The following is a 21,597-nucleotide window of genomic DNA, read 5'->3' as shown; positions in this document are numbered from 1 at the left end:
TTTGGTGTGTGAAATACCAAGTTAACAAATGAGCCCTTTGAGGTTACAATTGGGGCTCCATCATTAAGACTATTTGCAATGTGGGCAGAGAAACAGACGGGGCAGAGCTAAAGGTCTTGTCGCTGCATTCATGGAAGGAATTCTAAGTTGAGCATAAAATGCTTTGATTCAACTCTAGAAAATTTGGCTGTGAATATCAGATATCTAGGAGAACATAAACCCAAAACAGATTATGGAGACAAATATACTGAAATATTATGATAAATTGTTCTACCCCAGAACATATTTGGTTGTGGGGGTTAATATTGGTCATGAATTTGTTGTAATCTCATGAATAATAAATATTGGCTTAAAGAATAATATTACCAAATCTTAAGAATTGGGAGAAAGGTTTAACTTACTGGATTACAGTGAAAGAAAGTTGGGAACGTTTCCTATTAACAGGATGTCACTATATATAATAAAAAAATCTGGTTTAATTTTCTCCTCAAAAAATTCTTTGAGCATGACATCATAGGCAACATGTAGCTATGAGTTTTCACCATAGTGTGACAGTTTCCTTTATTCCATTTGATATAAATTTTTGATTTATTTTACTTAATGAAAAAACTAATGGCTGCTACTAAGTACAAGATGCATAGAGATTTTGGTGGAGGCTAGAAAACTGTAAAAGTCCCCTTCCAAAAAAATTTTCAAGTCCAAATTTACTGTATCATTATGTCTTTTCTTTTTAATTTCTCACTGAAAAATTTCATTATTACTTGAAAACAGAATGAGAATGTACTGTTTCCTAATGTTCTTATTTTACTTCATTCTCTAAAACATTATCACAAAAAAAGTGGCAACTTTTGGCTTTTCGACTTCACCTATCATTGGTAAGTCATAAAAAGCCCAAAATATACAGTGCTATTCCAATGTGACATCAAAAACTGAAAAAACAAGTTAAAACTCATAACACGGAGTTCACAAAGCAAAAGAGAATTGTCAATGCTATTCTAAAAGTGTAAAAAAATGGTACTTATTTACTCAAAGGAACAGCATCTAAGGCAAATTTAAAAATCCCCCTTTAGGGACATAACCAGCTTAGTCATCTGAAGAAATTCATACAAGAGTACAAACTATGCATGGCCTGTGAGTCCTCAAGAAAGCCAGACTGTAAAGAAAGGGTGTGTGTCACTTTGCAAAGGAATTTGTGAGTTCCCCGCCCTGGGTCAACTTGCCTGTCTGCACAAGTCTTGTACAACATTAGTTTCATCAGACCTAGCTGACGTCCTATCATGTCCTGAGGAGAGTCTCACTCTCTGATGCTTTTTTTTTTTTTTTAACAACACAAAAGTGATGGGTGAAGTTAAGAATGGAGTGGTAGAAAAATGCAGAAACCCACAATTTGTCCATAGTTAGAAAACTTTCTGTGGGTTCAGGCATTTTATATAGGGAGAGTTTTGTCTGTCTCATTTCTTCACTAACTTCTAATTAGGAATGGAAAAAAAAAAAAAAAAAAAAAAAAAACTATTGGAAAATCCTGAGGCTATAATGGAAACCTTCCAGGTTTTGTCCATCAGAGACTTTTGCCATCAAAAATGCATATAAAAAATAACAAACCCATTATACTGGAATCAGCCTGTGAGAGTTTGTGCTTAAAAACACAGTGCCTAATAGTGCCAAGCACATTGTAGATGCTCAATAAATATTTATAGATTTATTAAAAGTAATAACATGGTTTCTGAAGAAACCTATTTTGCAAAAAAGGCAAAATTATATTAATTTCTTTTACCTGACTGATTGAAGCAATGTGGAACAATGATCGCATCTACAAATCAAATATGAACCCAAATTTGGAAAGAGAAATTTACTAAGAACTTTGCAAAAACATTGCCACAGTAGCATTGGAACTTAACAGTGCATCAAAGATTTAATAATCCCATTGCAATGTGAAGTGGATCCCATGGCTGTTCGAAACCAGGGTCTGATCGCACAAATAGGAAATGAAATCTGTTCCACTTTGGAAAAGATATGTCCATGATTTTATTTTTAGTTTAATATATTTTGGGGAGATGGCCTCCTGAAAGTAATGCAGGGCTAAGTATCAGGGGACCTCATTATATTACTGCAGTATGGCATTGTCTTGTGCAAGTGTATGTCTCTCACATCTGCAGTAGTTGCTTTCTCATATTTTTTGATTTTTACAGCATTGTGGCACCCTGGGATGACAGAGACAGAACATGTGGAAAATTAAAGGTTACAAAACCTACCAAGGGAATCTCCTCTATATTATGTAAAAAACCCTTAGAAAAGGCAGTTAATTGACAAATATATGCTTTATACATTCAGGTTTTTTCCCATCTGTCAACAGTGATGGTTTCCAAAGAAAAGACTCAGTAGTGAAGACCATACACATTTTGTTTTTCTTTTTTGCATTAGTTTGATATGTTGAAAATCAGAACCTTTAAAGCATCTTGTAAATGAGAGAAATGGAACTGGACCTAGGGGTTGGGCTTGGGGCATGGATGGCAGAGACCAAAATGAAGAGGTGCTTTAGCTGCTGACATGGACAGCAAGAGTTGATGGGAAATGTTACAGCAGACCTGACCACTCTACAAAGGGTCCGTCAAGAACACAGTACAGGTATCAAAAACAAAAACAAACTTCAACTTCGTCAACTTGTAAACAAGGAAAAGCATTTCACAGATTCAAAGTTCATGGGAAGTAAACGTCTTTAAATTATTTTTGTCAGTTCAACCCTGATTTAAAAGTATGGCTAGCAAAAACAAGGAAGCCGCAGAATCAACATCCTGAGCAAGTAACAGACTTCTGTGAAGCTGCACTCTGGCCTCCCTCCGGAGATGCTCTCCCTCTTGAATTCCATCTCAATCCTCTTTCCATACTCCTGGAATATTTGTCAACTTCTTTCCGTTGTGGTATCTACAGTTCTGGCTGCTATAGATTTAGACGTGGGGAGACTGGAGGAGGAAAGGCAAATTCTCGGAGGATGCTACGGGCCACTTCAACATTATTCTGGGCTATCTCTAAGGCTCTCTTCACCTCTTCAAAGGCATAACCCTCTCCCATGAGTTTTGCAATTTTTGCATCGACATTTTCCAATGCTGCCTCAGGCCCATGGGGTTTTCTGTGGTGAATTTCTGGTGCAGTCCTGCGGGGTCGTGGTTTGGGGGGTCTGGCTGGTGCTTGTGAACAATCTGTGTAGATTTTAAAGAGAGAGACCATTGAAACAGATAAAAATGAAGACATTAAAACATAATGGTGTTATTTTAAGTAAAATAATATAATTTTCCACTATCTTTACAAACTTTTACCCTTTTTCCATTTCATTGTGAGATAGGTAATATCATTCCCATTTTGAATATTAGAGAAGTTGTGGTAGAATATGTATTTGTAATTCGAGAAATTTATGCATTCAATTTTAGATTTCACATTTTAGTTTTCAAATCATATGAAATAAGAGATACAGAAGTAAACTACTGTCTAAAAGAGGAAGGTTTTACTTTATTTAGCTGTACAACTTATCTTTCTGAACCCTGGCACAGGCTGTGGCTGATGGTCCCCAGAGGAAAAGTCTTGGGAGGTTTCTACCAGAAGAAACTCTAAGCTCATACATACACATGAGGAACACCCCGCAAACGTCCTCTATCCCACCTGTGTCACAGCAGAGAAACTCAAGACACTTTTTGTATGGTCTCTTCCTGCCTAATTTTTCAGGTCTATAATGCTGTGCTTTACTGAGGCTAGAGAAAAAAAAATTAAAAGAACAGAGCAAAGGCTTTGACTTTATTAATCAACAGGTTGAACAGAATTAAACATGACACTACGCTCAACAATTTATCCAGATTCCCATGTAGCAGGATGTGTATGAGAAAAAGAAAGGCTAGATTAAACATCAGGAGTGGAGAAATGGATTCTAGATCAGTTTCCCAATGATAGTAGTTTCTCAAAGTGAAATCAATGAGATTGGTGCCCATGAATGAACAGTGTCCTTAAGAGAAAATTAATTCCAAGCCTCCTCCCCATGCAGATCCCAGGGCACGGCCTAGCTAACTGGACAGGGTATGTTCATCCCTATAGCTATATTCTGTACAGTATTTAAGAAGCCTATGTTACCAAAACGCAAAAGGATTAAATAAGTCAAATTTATGCCATCAAACAGCTATACATTTCTAGACAAGTTTCTAGACAAGACTTTATTTAACAGCTGGCAAATGCCAAGCAACAAATCCAAGGACAAGAAGCAAAAGTGAAGTGGCTCCAAGCCAAATGCCTCAGGCACAAAATGTCCCCTCTGGCTCCTGCTCTCTGCCTTGCTACCTATTCCAGTGACTTCAGAAGGTACTGTACACTGACTGATATTTCCAACAATAATCAATTTAACTCATAAAAATTGATTAGACACATTATTTCATATTTTCTTTTTAAATAAAGACATGAATGATTTTTTTTTCCATGAAAAGGTAACTAAAAAACCAAAAATTATCTCATTCACAATTCTAGCAATATCAGCATTACCTACATAAAAATAAAAGCACCAGGATTAACATATTTGTTTCTACATGAAATTAGATAATAGCCTTATTTTTAATTTTTTTGCTTCGAGGATAGTATCTAGTTTTAAAAAATATCAGAACTATAGGAAATGTATTTTAAAGTCTGCTCATATACAAGAACATGCAATTCCTTGATCTTGCTAAAATCTATATGGTTTTGCCTCTGTAATTAAACATCTGAAATCATTATGGTCTGTTAAATTGCATTTTTAGTATGTTTTGTGATTCCATTCATTTTTCTATTAAATATTTTCATTACCAGGCAGAGATGAACAATAAATTATACTTTGGTTTTAATCATGTTAAAAAAAGCTTATAAATTCTAGTAAGTTTTCCTTTAGTCAACCATCATGAAATTCATATGTTGAAATCATTTGTTCTGAGGTACTTTTGAGGAAAGAAAAGCATCTAGACTTAAACACAAGTCATAAATACCTTGTATCCTGCTGGTAATTTTCTAAGAGATCTCTAATACTACTATTTTGATTTTGTACAAATTACTGAGAGGCACACACATGTCATGCATGTTTAAAAGGAACAGTTGTACATCAACTGAAGTGGGAAAGATACTGTGGCAGCTAGAGACACATCTAATAGCATAATTGGCAACTGTTAAGAATCATGACTTTGTTTGATAAACATGTGTATCTCTGATCTTGGCAGATAACACTGAAAAAGAACTATCAGCCAGACCAAGAAAAGCAAGAACCTGAGAGAAGGTGGCTGACTAGAGGAGCCCATCACTGGTATCCTCCACAAAGAACCAAAGTGATTCATGTAGTGCTGCATTCTGAGGCAAGTGACTGTGGAAAGCAGCAAGAAAGAGGCTGGAATATTGTAATTCAGAGAGCTGAATTAGTAAGAAACACAAAATATGCAGGCATCTGCAGCCTCAGCTCCACGCCCACGGGAGGAGGAGTCTCCTATTTGTAGAGATAAGGGTAAAAGCCAGAGTCCTAGCAATCCTGGCTACTGGAAAGGTTCATATTCCTCACAGGCCTGTAACTCACTTAGATAAGTAACCTAAAATCTGCAAGGTAGCTAGCTCTGCCTTCAAAAAAGTTATCACATCATTTCCTGGTGACCCATTGGGTGCTGTAACCAAGAAACATCTGAAAAGGGAGCTATTTTCTGGGTTTGAACTACTTGAGGGGTCAGAAACCTTGTGCAGTCCCATTTCCAGATTTTCCAAAGACATTTCACTGCAGTGGCTTGGAGAACAGCTGCCTTGCAAACCCAATTTGACTCTGAGTGACTCTGACCCATGCCTGCTTGGTGCACTGCAGGGGATTGGTGTTGAGACAGAGGGAATGGAGTGTACCATGCTTGGGATTAGGGTGCTTGCCCTCTTAGATCAAGAATGAGGCCAGACATGTGTGAACTTAAGACAGTGCCAGGACTAAAGGCAGGTACAATGTGTCCTTCCCCCTGTGCTGAGCATTCTGCTGCCTGTTGATGATGGGGCAGGAAGCTAACACTGGGATTCCCTCTGCTTTTGCCCCACCCAGGGGTGCCAAGTGCAATTTTGCTCTGCTCTGGTTGAGGTTATACTCTTAGACTGGGGTACTACCACAGCAACAGCAGTGAAGAATACCACAGTTCTGCTGCCACCCTACCTGTGCAGCCACCTTCTGTCTGTGTACCATATCTGACCATGAATGGCTGTCAGGACTGCTTGTGAGCACAGAGAGGGGATGTTGTAGTTGCTACCACCACCTCTCCCTGTGCAGCATCTAGGTCCCCACCACTGACTGGTAGAAGACAGTGCTAGAGGCTATTCTTATTATAGGGACAGCCATCCAGTGATCAGCCCACACCCATTATTTTCTATACCATACGTGCCTGAGCTGCTAGGATGTCCCCACTTTTTTGTGGTCTGTAGTGACAATGAGTCTTTCCAACTCCAATATGGCACACCCTGCCCAAACTCACTAATCACTGCCAATGAAACCACAGGGAGATTAGATTAGGGTGTCAAACTAGAAACAAAGCCAACACTGCATATCAAACCAATCCCAAGACACACCTTCATGAGAAAGCCACTTACTAAGAAGACTCTGTAGAAGTGATAGAGGTGATAGAGATATCTGATCTACCAGCTGTACAACTATCAATGTAGGAACACAAGAAATTTGAAAACACAGGTAATATGTCTCCAAAAGAACATAATAACTCTTTAGTAACAGATTCCGAATCTGTTATGAATGAAATGCATGAAATGCCTGAGAAAAAAATTTTTAAAAATGATTGTAAAAATGCCGAAAGAGATCCAAGAGAATATAGATAAATAATTAAGTAAGGAAGGTGGTGCAGAGATATGAATGAGGAACTGAGGAAAGAAATAGAGATTCTATAAAAGAACTAAATAGAAATCTTGGAAATGAAGATTTTACTAGAAATCTTACTAGAGAATTTCAACAATAGACTAAATCAAGCAAAAGAAAGAATATCAAAACTTAAAGACTTTTTTTTTTTTTTTAAGTATACCATTAAGATGATGTGGGTTATATATTCATTCAAAATCACTTGGGGACATTATTAAATGAACAAACATTAGCATTTTTCTGGAATACTCAAAGGTAATAAGAAAAATGCTAAGAGCCTAGAAAACTTATTCAATGAAATAATCGTAGAAAACTTCCCTAATGTTGGGAAAGATATTAATGTTCACATTCAGATGAACCCAAACAGACATGACCAGAAGAGATCTTTACCAGAGCATATTATAGTCCATCAAGTACAAGACAAAGAAATTAACATCTCCAAGAGCAAAATGTCAAATCACATTTAAAGGCATTCCATTAGACTAATAGCAAATTTCTTAGCAGAAATCTCGCAGGCCAGGAGGGAGTGGAGTGACATACTCCATGTTCTGAAAGAAAGTAATTAATAACCACAATTACTATACCCAGTAAGATACCTTCAAAAATAGAGAAATAAAGATGTACCAAGATAAGCAAAAAATAAGCAAAAACGGAGGGAAATCATGACCAGCAGACCAGCCTTACCAAAGACACTGGAGGGAGTTCTACACCCAGAAGTGGAAGAAAGATAACTACCATGATGAGAATATGTGACAGTATACATCCCTGTAGAAGATAGATCAGAGAAGAGAATCAAACATTATCAATACAATGAGTCATCAAACACAAAGAATATTCAAAATAACCAGAACATCAACAAAATGATTAGAATAAGTCCCTACTTATCAATAACCTTGAATATAAACATGTTAAAATTTCCAATTAAAAGATACAGATTGTCCAAATAGATAAATTAATCAACAGTATGTTGCCTAGAAGAAAATCACTTCACAATAAAGACATAGATACACAGACTGAAAATGAAAGGATGGAAAGAGTACTCTAAGCAAATGGAAATCTAAACTGAGCAAGAATGGCTATATTTACATATGACAAAATGACTTAAGACAAAAACTGCAAAAAGTTAAAAAAAAAAGGTCACTATATAATGATCAAAGGATCAATTCAGAAAGAAAATCTAATAACTGTGAATCTATATGCACCCGATATTGAAGTAACCAACTTTATAAAACAAATACTATTTAGATTTAAAGGGAAAGAAATGTTCCAAAACAATGGTGGGGGATTTAAACACCCCACATTCATCAACAGGCATATCACCAGAAAAATATCAACAAATAAGGAGTTATATTATACTACAGATTAAATGGACTTAGACATTTACAGATTTATTGCATTCTATCCAATAGCTGAGAAACACATTCTTTTTAACAGCACATGGAACTTTAGATCTCAGGATGAACAAATAAAAAAAAAAAATGAAATCATATCCTGTATCTTTCCTGATCACAATAGAATAAAACTAGTAGTCAACAACAAAAGAAATTTTAGATAGTATAACAAACGAGTGGAGACTGAACGAAAGACTTCTGAATGAATGCTGGGGTCATCAATGAAGTCACAGGGAAATTTAAAAATTTCTCAAATGAAAATGGAAACATACTGAAACTTGTTTGATGCAGTAAAAGTGGTATTATTAGGGAAGTGTATAGTAATGAGCACTTGCATCAAAAACATTTCAAATAAACAACATAATACACAACTTAATGTATCTCTTAAGGTTTTCAAAAAGCAAAACAAACCCAAACTCAAATTTAGAAGGAAACAATAAATATCAAAACCAATGTAAAGAAAATAGAGACTAAACAAGCAATAATAAAGACAAATAAAACAATTGGTTCTTTGAAAACGTAAACAAATTCAACAAACTTTTAGCTGGAATAATCAAGAAAGATGAGAGGATCCAAATAAATCAAATTAGAGACTAAAACAAGATATTACATCAACCAAAACTACAGAAATGAAGACTCATCAGGGATTATTATGAAAAACTAAGCTTACAAACTGGAAAAACCTAGAAGAAATGGACAAATGTCTGGATAAAGATGACCCACAAAAACTGACATGAAGACATAAAAATATGAATAGGCAATAACAAATAATGAGACTGAATAGGTAATAAAAAGTTCAACAAAGAAAAGCCCAGAGCCAAACTTTAAGAAGTACTGACATCAATTTTCCCCAAACTATTGCAAAGAACTGAAATGGAGGGAACCCTTCCAAACTCATTCTTTAAAGCCATAAATCCATTACCTTAACCAGACAAGGACACAACAAAGAACACAGACCGATATCTCAGAAGAACGAAGATGTAAAAATTGTTAACAAAGGCCTATCAAATTGAATTCAATAGCACATCAGAATGTCATTCACCAAGAGCAAGCTGTTTTCATCCTAGGGATGCAAGAATGGTTCAACACATGCAAATCAACAAACAATATATCACATCAACAGAATAAAGGATTAAAATCATGATTATTACAACAGATGTAGAAAAAGCATCTGATAAAACTTGGCACCCTATCATGAGAAAAGCCCTGAACAAATTAGGGATGGAAAAACTGTTTATCAACAAAATAAAGGCTCTCTATGACAAACCTACAGCCAACCTCATCCGGAAAGGAGAAAAGCTGAAAACACTAATTTCCTCTAACATTAGGTGCAAGACATGTGTATCCATTCTCACCACTCTTATTCAGTATAATACCAAAGGTTTTAGGCAGAGTAATTAGGGAAGACAAAGAAATAAAAGACATAAAAGAGGAACGGAAGAAGTCAAATTATCCTTTTTTGTATAGGACACCATTACAGACACAGAAAAACCTAAGAAGACTATTAGAACTTATAATAAACAAATTCAGTAAAGTAATAGGATACAAATGTCAACATACAAAAACCTTTTTGTTTTTCTATATATCAACAATCAATTTGATGAAATCATGAAAGAACCCCATTCAAAATAGCTTTAAAAAAATACCTAGGGTATTTAAAAAAAATACCTAGGGGGTAAACTTAACCAAGGAAACAGAAGGCCTCTACAATGAAAATTACAAAAAAATGAGCACACACACACAGGAAAAACCTCACATGTTCATAGACTTGAAGAATTAATATTGTTAAAATGTCCATACTATCCAAACCAATCTATAGCTTCAAAGCAATCCATACCAAAACATTAATGACATTCTTCATAGAACTAGAAAAAACAATCCTAAAATTTATATGAAATACAAAAAAAACCTGAACAGCCAAAGCAATCTTGAACAAAAAAAGACAAAGCTGGAGGCATCACTCTTGACTTCAAGTCATACTGAGATCCAGTCATACTGAGATCCACAGGAAGCAAAACAGCAAGATTTTGGCATAAACACACACACACAGATCCATGGAACAGAAAAGCAATCAAAGAAATAAACCTATGCCTCTAGAGCCAACAAACTGACACAAGCACAAAAACATATGTTAGTGAAAGGAGAGCCTCAACAAACGGAGAGGACCGAAACTTGACCCCTGTTTCTTATCATATACAGAAACCAACTCAAAAACTCTGAAACTAATGGGAAGAAAAAATAGAGAGGAACAACTTCAAGACAGGGAATAATTTTCTGAATGGGACTCCAATGCATAAGAAACCAATTCAAAAACTAACAAATGGGCTCACACCAAACTAAAAAGCTTTTGCATAGCAGAAGGAACAACAAAGTAGAGTCAACCTACAAAATGGGAATATCTGTCAACTATTTATCCAATAAAGGATTAACATAAAAAGTACATAAACATAAAAAACAAATAATAAAAAAAATGAGCGAATGATCTGAGTGGCTACTTCTCAAAAGAAGAAATACAAATGGCCACCAAGTATATTAAAAATATTTGGTATTATTAGCCATCAGAGAAATCCAAATCAGAACTATGATGAGATATATGTCACTCCAGTTAGATGGAAAATTATCAAACAACAAACAAAAATAACAGGAGAGGAGAATGTAGAAAATGAACTTTTCAATACCACTGGTGAGAATGCAAACTAGTACAGTCATTATGCAGAATAGTATGGAGGTTCCTCAAAAAACTAAAAATAGAACTCCCATGACCAATTGTCCCACTCCTGGGTATATAGTCAAAGTAAATGGAATCAGCATACCAAAGAGTCACCAACAGACCTATGTTTATGGCAGTACTATTCACAATAGCTAAGATATGGAATTAGCCTAGTTACCCAACAACAGATGAATGGATAAAAAAAACTGTTTCTCTCTCTCTCTCTCTCTCTCTCTCTCTCTCTCTCTCTCTCTCACACACACACACACACACACACACACACACACACACACACAATTTGAGTATTATTCATCCATAAAGAAGAATGAAAATCTGTCATTTGCAGCAAAATGAATGGAACTGGAAGGTACTGTTAAGTGAAATAAGTCAAAAAGAAAGACAAGTACTTCACTCACAAGTGAAAACAACAGAAAAGATCTTATGTAAAACAGGGATAACTAGGATTGGGAAAGGGTGGGGATGACCGAAACAGGATGTTGAATTTGATCAGTACACTGCATATATGGAAATGTCACAATGAACCCCATTAATATATATAGAGAACCTGTCTATATGGCTGTTCATGATGATAGTATTTTTGAACTCCAGTGAAAATGACAGCATATCAAAACAAGTTCAAGAAAAGTTAGGGCCAAAGGATATAAAGAGTACATCTTCCTGGAGTACTCAAAGATGTGAGGACATTAATATGCTTTAGTTACTGAAATACAAATGTACCAAGGAGTGAAGTGTAGGGCTTTCATGAATTTTTGTAATAAAACAGACTTGGAAGCCATTTCTTGCAGGCAGCCGTCTACTTTTAGCTAACACTTGTATTATTCACAGTTAACACTTGTTTGGGGGAAGAAAGGTTTGAAAAGCCCTGGTTTAAGTGTAAATCTTGGTTTCAGTTTTCATTGTTTGAACATTTGGAAAAGCAAAGAGAAAAGCTTTGAATGACACAGGAAATAGACTGATGTAAAACATGGTTGGAATACTACCTAGAATGATTTTTCTAGGTCATGCATACTAGATAAGAACAGCATGATCCTCAAAGAACTAAAAATTGGTTCTTTTAGGATTAACAAAAAACAATCACAGGTGCTAAAATGGTGTGTGACTCTCCAAAGAATCCATAGCACATGGAGATCAAGCATGTCAGTGGCATTGAACTTTATTTGTTATGGGGGCAGGGAATAATCAGGAAAAACAAATTTCCACATATTCCTGTTACGCAGACTGTAGTGTAAAAAAAAAAAGTCAGTCCCACTTGTGGGTATCTACATAATCTACAGATAGGAGTCAATGGAACTTCTACTTCAGTGGTGTTATTTCTTCCTTCATTATCTAAACTTTGCCCTGTCCCCATATTTTGAAAGATGTGTCTAAGAAGCAAATGCTACTATATTGACTAATTACATTTTTCATTTTCTACTTGTTATACTAAGTCCTGTTTAGCCATGGCTATCAACCCAGTTTCTGTATTTCTAGACAAAAGCCAAGGTCTTTAATGTCTTAAGCTCTCTTCCATAAAAAGTTAGGGTTTCTGTTAGACTTTTAAAATACTACAGTAGTGTTTGACAGCACATAAAAATGATAAACTATCATACAATAATTTAAATGACATTTATTAAAAAATTAATGATGTGGTAAGATATTTATGATACTATGTTAAATGTAATTGAGATAGAATTGCCATATCGAGTATGATCTTAACTATGTAAAAATGTGCATGAACAGAACATTAGAAAAGAGTGCTCCAAAATAGAAATAATGCTGCTTATTGATGATAGGGTTATAAGTGACTACTTTTTCCTACTGATTTTTTTGTAATTCCATTTTATGTCCCAATGTACATGTACTACTTTTATAATTCATAAAACGACCACCAAAATGAAATAGACTCAGATCCCCTCTGTTAGTTTTATAGATCTGAGCTGCTCACAGTGACAGATTTTGCTAATGTTGAAAGTATTGGAAGCACGTAGGCTTTTCTAAGGTCATTTGAAAATGACCAGAATCCAAGTTTTGAAATCACTGTACAGTTCTATCCCCTGTGTGAAGTGAAGCCATGATTTCCAGTTGAGATTTTTGCAAAGATGACTACAAAATATTGGGTAATATAAAATTTACATTACATCCTTCAGTTTTCTTTTAATCTAGTAAAGGAAATAAAGTATTAAAATTAATTCCTTTTATAATGAGATCTCTTATGAGATATATTTGTCAATGAGATATTTCACTGGTTACAAACATAATTAATACATTTTGCATAAAATTCTAACATCATTTTCAAGTGAAACATTGAGCTTCCTTGTAAATACTAATGTTATGAAAAATTGTCAAGGTTAATTTTGCAGTTCAGCACAAGAACTATAGATTTTTTAAAGAATTCAAACCCTAGCAAAATATAATTATAAGAAAAAGGCAAACTAAACATTCTGTAAAAAGTTTAACAGAGATATTATAGATACAGCTATATGTGAATAATATAACCATGTAAAAGTAGCAAAAAATTTGCCCCATATATATTATATTATATGTGAATTTAATACTGGTTAGTTAAATATATCATAAACATAATCAGAATAAGATTTATGTGATTAAATATAAATAGTTTACTTTAAAAATCTTGAAGAAAATTATAAAATATTTTCTCTGGGAAGAATAAAACATTTGGAAGGCTCTTTTGTACATATAGACATGCATGTTTGTGCACACATTATATTTAGATAAGACAAAGATATTTTTATATTAATGAAACTCTATTTTGGAATTCTTGAGAAATATTCTTCACAGAAACATATCCAAAAATAAGTTATTATGAATTATTTAGCTATCTATAAAAGATAATCGAAATTGAATTTATAAAGTGCAACAATCACACCAGAATTCTCATTTTAAAGAGACTTTGGTAAAAACAGATTAGTTACTACAAAGTAAGGCAACTGGAATCCTGAAAGCACATAGCATCCTCTCATCCAGTCTCAGGTTGTGAATGGAAATTCAGAGAGCCAGCACAAGCTCTTTGCTTGTGTGAAATGTATCAGTGGACACCAGATAGCCCAGTGAGCTGCATGTGTGTGCAAACACAAGTTGGAAATCAAGTTTTTTTTATTTTCTTTTGTGTTTGTAAAGACAGTTTATAGAGCAGGTTGAAATATTTGTTGTTATAGCTATATGAGGCCCTCAGAGTAACCATCAGTACTATTTTTATTGCTTAGGCAAAAACTAGATAAGGCTTCTTCTAAATGGCTATGTGGGGATATTTCAGCAAGGTTTTTGTCACTCAAAAGTTCTTCCTGAAATTCTTAGTGTAATGCTAATTGGGTTTTGTATCCCTGGAAATCATACATGAGAGTGCTGTTTTTCTGGGCTCCACAACACTCATATAATATAAAGAAAACAGTAAAGTAACTGTGAAAATAACAGTGTGGCCACAATTCTTTCCATAACTTGAGTATGTTTTTTTCAATCCAGAGTTGGTGGTGGTGAAAATGTCATTTTAAATCAGTCGTGATAGTTTTCTCAAAATTGTATCTTAATGTTATTTCCTTAAAGGATTTGCTTTTTCTTTTATATGATATCATCTCTTTGATTTTAATGACTTATTATCAAATCTATCATTTTGAATAGAACTATAGGCCTCGCATGGATATACCTGAAACCTGAGAAAGTAAAATAAACTGGTAAGAGAACATGAAAGGTTAGTAACATTTTCTATGTTATCCTGAATTATATGCAAAAGTTAAAACTTGGAAAACTATAGAGGGAATTCTGCATACCTCATGTATGATCATCTACCCACTCATATACGTACCCATCCATCCATCCATCCATTCGTCCTTCAGTTATCTACCCATCACCTATCTATCCACCCAAGAAACATGTGCTAGGAATGCTTCTGGATATCTGGGGCTACAGCAGTGCTATGGACTGAATGTTCATGTCCATGGAAGTCTTTATGGTGATTATGTAATAAAGGTGGAGCCTCCCTGCAAGGAATTAATGTTCCCATAAGAGACCCCAGAGCATTCCTTTGCTGTTGCAAGGATACAGGGAAAAGATGATCACGTATATAAGGAAGAAAGCCCTTTCCAGACCCCAAACACCAGTACCTTGATTTTGGACTTCCCAGTCTCCAGAAATGTGAGAAATAAGTTTGATGTTTAAGCTACCTTCATCTACAGTATTCAGGTACAGTAGCTCCAGCTAAGGCAAGCAACAGACCAAATAACATGCCTATCTTCGAAATGTACTTTAGCAGAGAAGATAAACAATAGGCAAGCACAGAAAGAATAATGCAACTTCAGGTAGTGACAGGTACTATGAAGCAAAAGGGGAAACAGAGCAACTACAGAATATGGGGGTGCTACTGGGATACAATATACAGGGAAGGCCTCCTAGGAGTGAAAGCAGCAGGGCTTTGTTACTGATGGTATGAGTATAATCTGTATTCTCCAAAATGGAATATACTGGGACTTCATGGTTAGCAGTGGAACACTGCACAGGAGCTATAAAACAAACTATGAGAACTAACAGCTTATAGAATAATACTGCTTGGTGCTAGTATTAATTCTAAAGAGAATTCTGCCTTAATGGATAAATGAGAGAACATGGTATTTCAATGTACAAAGAGATTTTCCCCACTTCCCTGATCTGATAAGGCAAAACAAAAGTTAAAAGAATGAATGAATCTTGAATTGAAGAAAGTGGCTTTACTGAGTGATCAAAGACGATATTAAGTCTGATTTTTTCTTTTCCCTGAGGCTGTTCTGTGAGCATTCCTTTCATAATGCAAGCTTTATAAACAAAACGCAAAGGTGATAAGAATAAAATACTTTTTTGGACAGGCAGTGCTCATTAAATTATATAAAGAAAAGAAAAAGGCACTTTGAAAAGCAAAAAGCACCATATAAACTTAAGGTATACTGTTATTACAATTATTAGCCAACCCACCTGAAGATGAAGGAAGCTGATCATAGTCCTGTGATGTTCTGTTGGATTTGACAGTTTCTCCTGGTAATCTCCTTGCGGGAGGCAAAGGAACTTGGCCACTTGCTGGATCCAAAAAGGGATCTTAGAAAGATAATTTTGAAATTAGAAGGATGATCTCTATCAACTGGCTGAAGAAAAATAACCAGAAAATTCGTATAAAGACTACAGCTTATTAAAAAAAAATCAGAAAACTAATCCCATGACTAATAGTAACCATTTTCTACTCTGCCTGCATATTTTCTACTTTATATATCACTTGCTGAAATATTTCATCCCATTTATTTCTGGATAATAAAGGATCAAAATTTTTTTTTTACACTTTGCAGATCTATTAGTTAATTGTAAAACTGTTGATGATGCAAACTGCTTCTGACTTTTAATTTCTATCCCAATCTGTCCTTTACAATGAAAGGAAGTTGTTCAAAAGAACAAGTGGAAGAAAATTGGGTTATAAAATTGCCTTTAACAATATTTTCAAATCACTTAATCTCTCTAAGCATTAGGTAGACAAAATCTATAAAACTGACATGAAATTTGAGATCTGTGGGGATTAAATGAATTCATGTATGTAACTCTTCTGTACATATCAGGTGCTTTTTATTAACAATGCTATATTGGACATCCTACGCTCAAAATCAGTATTGTTAGTTGGTTCACTGAACAGTAAGTCCAATTATGAAAAAAACAATATGCCATTGATAACATTGTTAAATATGCATTAAGATTTGCTTTTTTTTAATTAAAAAAAACACACTGACAATCAGAGACAGGGCATCTAAATTGTGAAAAATATAAATTGTAGATTCTGTAAAAATTATTATTATTCCTTCTGACTACATTTAGTAGTTGAAATGAAAGGGAGAAAGAGATTTTTCAGTATTGTTATATTAAATCATTAAAAATATAAATTTAGTTTTATATGGACTTTGATCCTTAGAACTGACTACTTTTTCCAGTAGATGAACATTATCTCTGTAATCTTTGGCTCACTAATAATATACCTGGCTACCACATACAAATCAGATTCCTCTTACATTATCTTTTTCTGTTGGCAGTATCTCCAAAGGGACCACAGGTTCCTCTGAGGGCAGGGATCCTGTCTTATGCATACTGGTTAAATTATATCCCCTAACTCGGAGAGCATCTACTTGGCAAATAGTTGTCTTAATATTTTCCTTTAATTACAAAAAATAAATCCACACAGATTTGGAGTTTCATAAGTCAAACAGTAAAACTTGAATTGCTAACATAAAACAAAATTGTAAATATTAAGAGTAAATTTTATTTTGTTAACTTTGAGTTTGAAATTAATAATATATAGAAATATGACTATTCAAAAAGAAAATACATGCTTAGATCAGCTATCTGTATAGTAAGTTGTGACTAGACAATGTAAGTCAGGATTCAAAGCCATTAATTTATTAAAACCCTTTTTGGAATAAAAAATTATCACTGGCTTTGCTGGGAACATTTTTTGACTTTAAGAAGGTTACTTTGCTTGCTTTCATTGATTTCAAGATTAAAATAATTTCCAGATTTTGAGCTTTCAATATTGAGTCAGTGGTTCAGCCTCACTAATTCTGCCAAAACATTTTAGGAAGGAATGAGAAGATGAATTGAAATCCATGTGATAAATGTTGATATTCTGGTTGTTATAGAAACCCAAACATGGGGTTTCTGAATAAATTTGGAAATATCCCAAATTTTTAGATTTAAATAGTCAATAACATGTACTTTAAGTTCTTGTACACTCTGAATGCTGCTGATAAAACATAAGTCAGAGGAAAGATTATATTTTACAGTACATACAACTGCTTATTTCCTTACGGGTAGTTTATAATTTTATCTGATACAATTTTATGTTACATATGATGGACTTATATTATTTTTAGTTATCTGAGACTAGTAAGTAAAATCTGGATATAATTCAGCACCACAAATAGATGATTAAAACATAGCTACACTATGCTGCTCTATTAATTTTACTTAAAAAGGAACTAGATGCAAAAAAAGTTACCATAAATAGCAAAAATACTTATGATTCAATTCTGAATCACCACTCTGTTCTGTCTTGCTTCACACCAAGCTTGCTGTTGGTTAGGTACAGGGTAAATAGGGCTCCTGTGGGAGGTTACAAAGCTGGAAGCATTCAGGCTTCAAGTGGAAGGACACTATATACACCACAATCACGACACAGTCTAACAGCTACTAACTGTGCTCTGATAAGGACATTGTGAAAAGCAATAAAGCTTTTCCAAAACAAATTCTTCAAAAAGTAACTAAAGTCATGTTTAATATTTCAAATTTAGGATTAAAACATACAAATTAAAAGTACCATAGCCAATGTATTGTTTATATGATAATAAGTGTTTGATTCTCATTGTATGTATTCATTTATCAATCTATTGTAAAAAGTAAAGTTCTTCTGCTTGTGATTTTTATAGCATGGTAATAAAAAATTGAAAACTTAATATTTGGAGATTATAAAAAAAAACTAAAGAAAAAATGGGAGAAAAAGGTTTGGTAACTAAGGAAAGAGTGTGCATGAATCAAAATTATGTTGTGTAAGAATATTTAACAACATTAATGATGCTCATAACATTAAGAAGTTTATAAGTAGAATATACTATGAAATAAATTTGATATAAATATGAACTTACATATGCATGGGCCAAAACAAAAAATAAAAATGGAAGAAAACCTATCAATGATTCTTTGAGAGAATACAGGATGAAACTTTTAATTTTTTTTTTTTCCTATCTGAAACACTTCCAAATATTTACTGAAGAGTAGAAAAAGAACCAAATAAAACTGAACAGTTAAAACAACAGAACATTCCCTTTGTGCCTGTCCATAATCTGGAAGATTTATCAGTTAACTCCCAAATTTTGAAAGAATATAACCAATGTAGAATCTAATTATTGGGAGGAACCTGAAGAACCATTTAGTTAAAACAAAGTTCGTCCTCTTGCTGCCCTCACTCTTCATCTCATGTTCATAAAATCTCCAAAATGTAGTGATCTGGCCACTGAAATCCTCTATTGATTGTGAAACCACAGCCCCTGAGCTATCATAATTCTGGATAATTTAGAAGACTTTTTCTTATGATGAATGAAAATTTCATTGTCAACACTTCTTACTTGTGAGGTGAAATGAAAGAAACATAATCCTTCTTTAACAGATACTGTAATTGCAGACAATTCTAATACATACTCAAGGTCTGGGTTAAACAGCCTTAGTTTCTTCAAGGCACTATAGTTTCCTGGGGTGGTATGAATTTCCTTTGTGGTTCTGATGGCAGTTCTTTGGAAATTCCCTAGCACAGTGTTTCTAAAACATGAGCCTGCATCAGAAAATGCCAAAGGGCTTGTGAAAACACATATCGCTGGGTATTATTCCCAGAGTTTCTGATTTAGTAAAAGTCCTAAATTTTCATTTTAAAGCAATTTCCCAGGAGATGCAGATGCTGCTGATCTGGAAACCATGGTCTGAGATTTCGCCCTTCTATTCCTTTAACCTGCCAACATCTGAATGCAGTGGTCTCCACATAGGGTGAATGCCATGAAGATCTGCTCCTCTGACTTGAATTCTGTCAGTGCAAACCCCAAATGCCATGAGTTCCCTGGGCAGCTACATATAATAGTGCTTCATAAAAGTTATAGTTAACAATACCCCCAGATCCTTTCAGTAACTATTGCTAATGATCCAATTGTTTTTTGTATTTTACCTATGTAACTACATTTGAGTCCAAATAGAAAAACAAAACCTTCAATAAAATCAATTTTGCTTGCTTTTAGAGTTAAATTGTGACTTAAAAAAGACTAAATAAAGGACTTCCAAAAAGATTCCAGAGGAGAAAGTAAAAGAGAGGGGTATAAGGCCTTCTGAATATATTGTATACTTTGCACACTGCACAAACACTGGGTAAAGGGTATGAGCAAGACTTAACAACTGGCCTTGTCTTACTCCTCAAGCACAGGGCTCTGGCATAAAGTGGCAGGAGGGGCACCTATTCCAACCTACCAGCACAAAGGAATACTTTTCAATCATACAGAAGAAAGTACATACATTCTAGCAGGAGCCTGGGGTTTGAATACAGAACATTGTGAGGCTTTTGTTGGAGACTCTAGGCTTTGTTAAGGTATGACTGGCCTGTCCAGAATAGATGGCTCATATACAGCAGGGGGGCATTACTACTTTGCCAAAAGAAATCTTGTATGTCTAAAATAGAAAACAGATAAAAGAAGAACCAGAGTCACTCCCCTGTGTGGCTTCCCCTCCCTGATCCTGAGGGAGCCATGAGGTGCCACTGGAGAAACAACTGGAATCTGAGAATTGCAAACTCTAGATAAGGCTGGAAAGCTGGACTCAAGTCCACCGTGCAGGGCATGCTGAACAAGGAAGTGAGCTTGGTTAGGAGTTTAACGTATCACAAGAAAACCCAACCTCTTTTTCTAAGGCAACCATCCCATGCCTTTAATTAGGGAAAACTATTTTCTCAAGGAAACCAAATCTCAGTAATTCTTAAAAACCATTTATCTTTATACTGAACCATGACTACATAGATTGAGCAGTGAAAATGATAGCAGTAAAATTTACCTAGGGTTAAAGATTGGCAATAACACCTTTGTCGACCTTCCCACTTTTTTTTTGTTAGTACAATTCCTTAAATATTTTGAAAAACATTCAAATGTTTATTAGCCAAAAGAAACATTTATGTTCTGTGATTCTGTGTAAAATAACAAAAAATCCCCTTGGAAAAGGAGAATTGATACATGTGGCTTTATATTGAATAAAAATCACCATCACCATGGAGTTCATGAAAGATACAGTATAGACAAAAAATCTGTAATGTTAATGATATAAAAGGTTGAAAAAGGAAAAAAAAATTCAATATTTTTCTGAGAATTACGAATATCAGGATATGTTAGTATTCTTGGGAATAGATTCAGAATACTTCCAAAAAAGATGGGGACAAGAATATTGAAAGGCTCAAGTGATACCATCACCTTATCCCCATGTGAGCCTCAAGCTGTGTTAGGCACAGCTGCTGCTGAGCTTTCAGACAGCCGAGCAAAAGCAAAACAGGCACATATACAAATGATTTATGTAACTCTCATTTTATTAAATACAGGTGATATTTTCAATTTGAAGTACTTTGTGTACTTATTTATTTATTTTTAAATAATACTTTGGTACCAGGGATTGAATCCAGGGGCACTTAACCACTGAGCCACATCCCCAATCCTTTTTATTTTGAGGCAGGGACTTGTTAAATTGCCTACGGCCTCGTTAAGCTGCTAAAGCTGGTTTTGAACTTGTAATCTTCTTCCTTTAGCCTCCCAAGTTGCCACCATGCCTGGCTGAAGTACTAATTTATTTTAGTGATTAATCTTGAAATGTGGTTTATGAAGATTTTATACAAATGACAATGAACATTGTAATTAGAACAAAGAATTAAAATATTTAACAATTCTTCTAATACAGGAAAAAGTACGTTTTACTAAATAATGTAAAATGTTCTTTTCTAGTTTCTGGAAAGCTTTACATTAAAAGAAACCACATTGAACTTCATTCACTGGGACTTAAGTCACATCCAGAAAAGGTGATTGGTTATG

The 21,597-nt window shown here is 34.5% G+C and overlaps 1 protein-coding gene across 3 annotated transcripts in view; it reads right to left on the bottom strand.

The window, feature by feature from the left end:
- Window positions 1-1,484: 1,484 nt before the first annotated feature.
- The window catches only part of Cblb (Cbl proto-oncogene B), a 198,877-nt gene continuing 178,764 nt past the window's right edge, over window positions 1,485-21,597 (bottom strand). For all 3 annotated transcript variants that reach the window (XM_076867442.2, XM_076867441.2, XM_076867443.2), the window contains 2 exons: window positions 15,941-16,060; window positions 1,485-3,197 (listed from right to left, as the gene is read on the bottom strand). In XM_076867442.2, the coding sequence (XP_076723557.1) occupies window positions 2,938-3,197; window positions 15,941-16,060 (380 nt within the window). In that variant the 3' untranslated portion in view covers window positions 1,485-2,937. The remainder of the gene's footprint in view (window positions 3,198-15,940; window positions 16,061-21,597) is intronic.

The sequence above is a fragment of the Callospermophilus lateralis genome, chromosome 10, assembly GCF_048772815.1.
Source record: "Callospermophilus lateralis isolate mCalLat2 chromosome 10, mCalLat2.hap1, whole genome shotgun sequence".
Classification (NCBI taxonomy): Eukaryota; Metazoa; Chordata; class Mammalia; order Rodentia; family Sciuridae; genus Callospermophilus; species Callospermophilus lateralis.
Note: the sequence above shows the minus strand (reverse complement) of the source record. Positions and strands in the feature narration are given on the sequence as shown.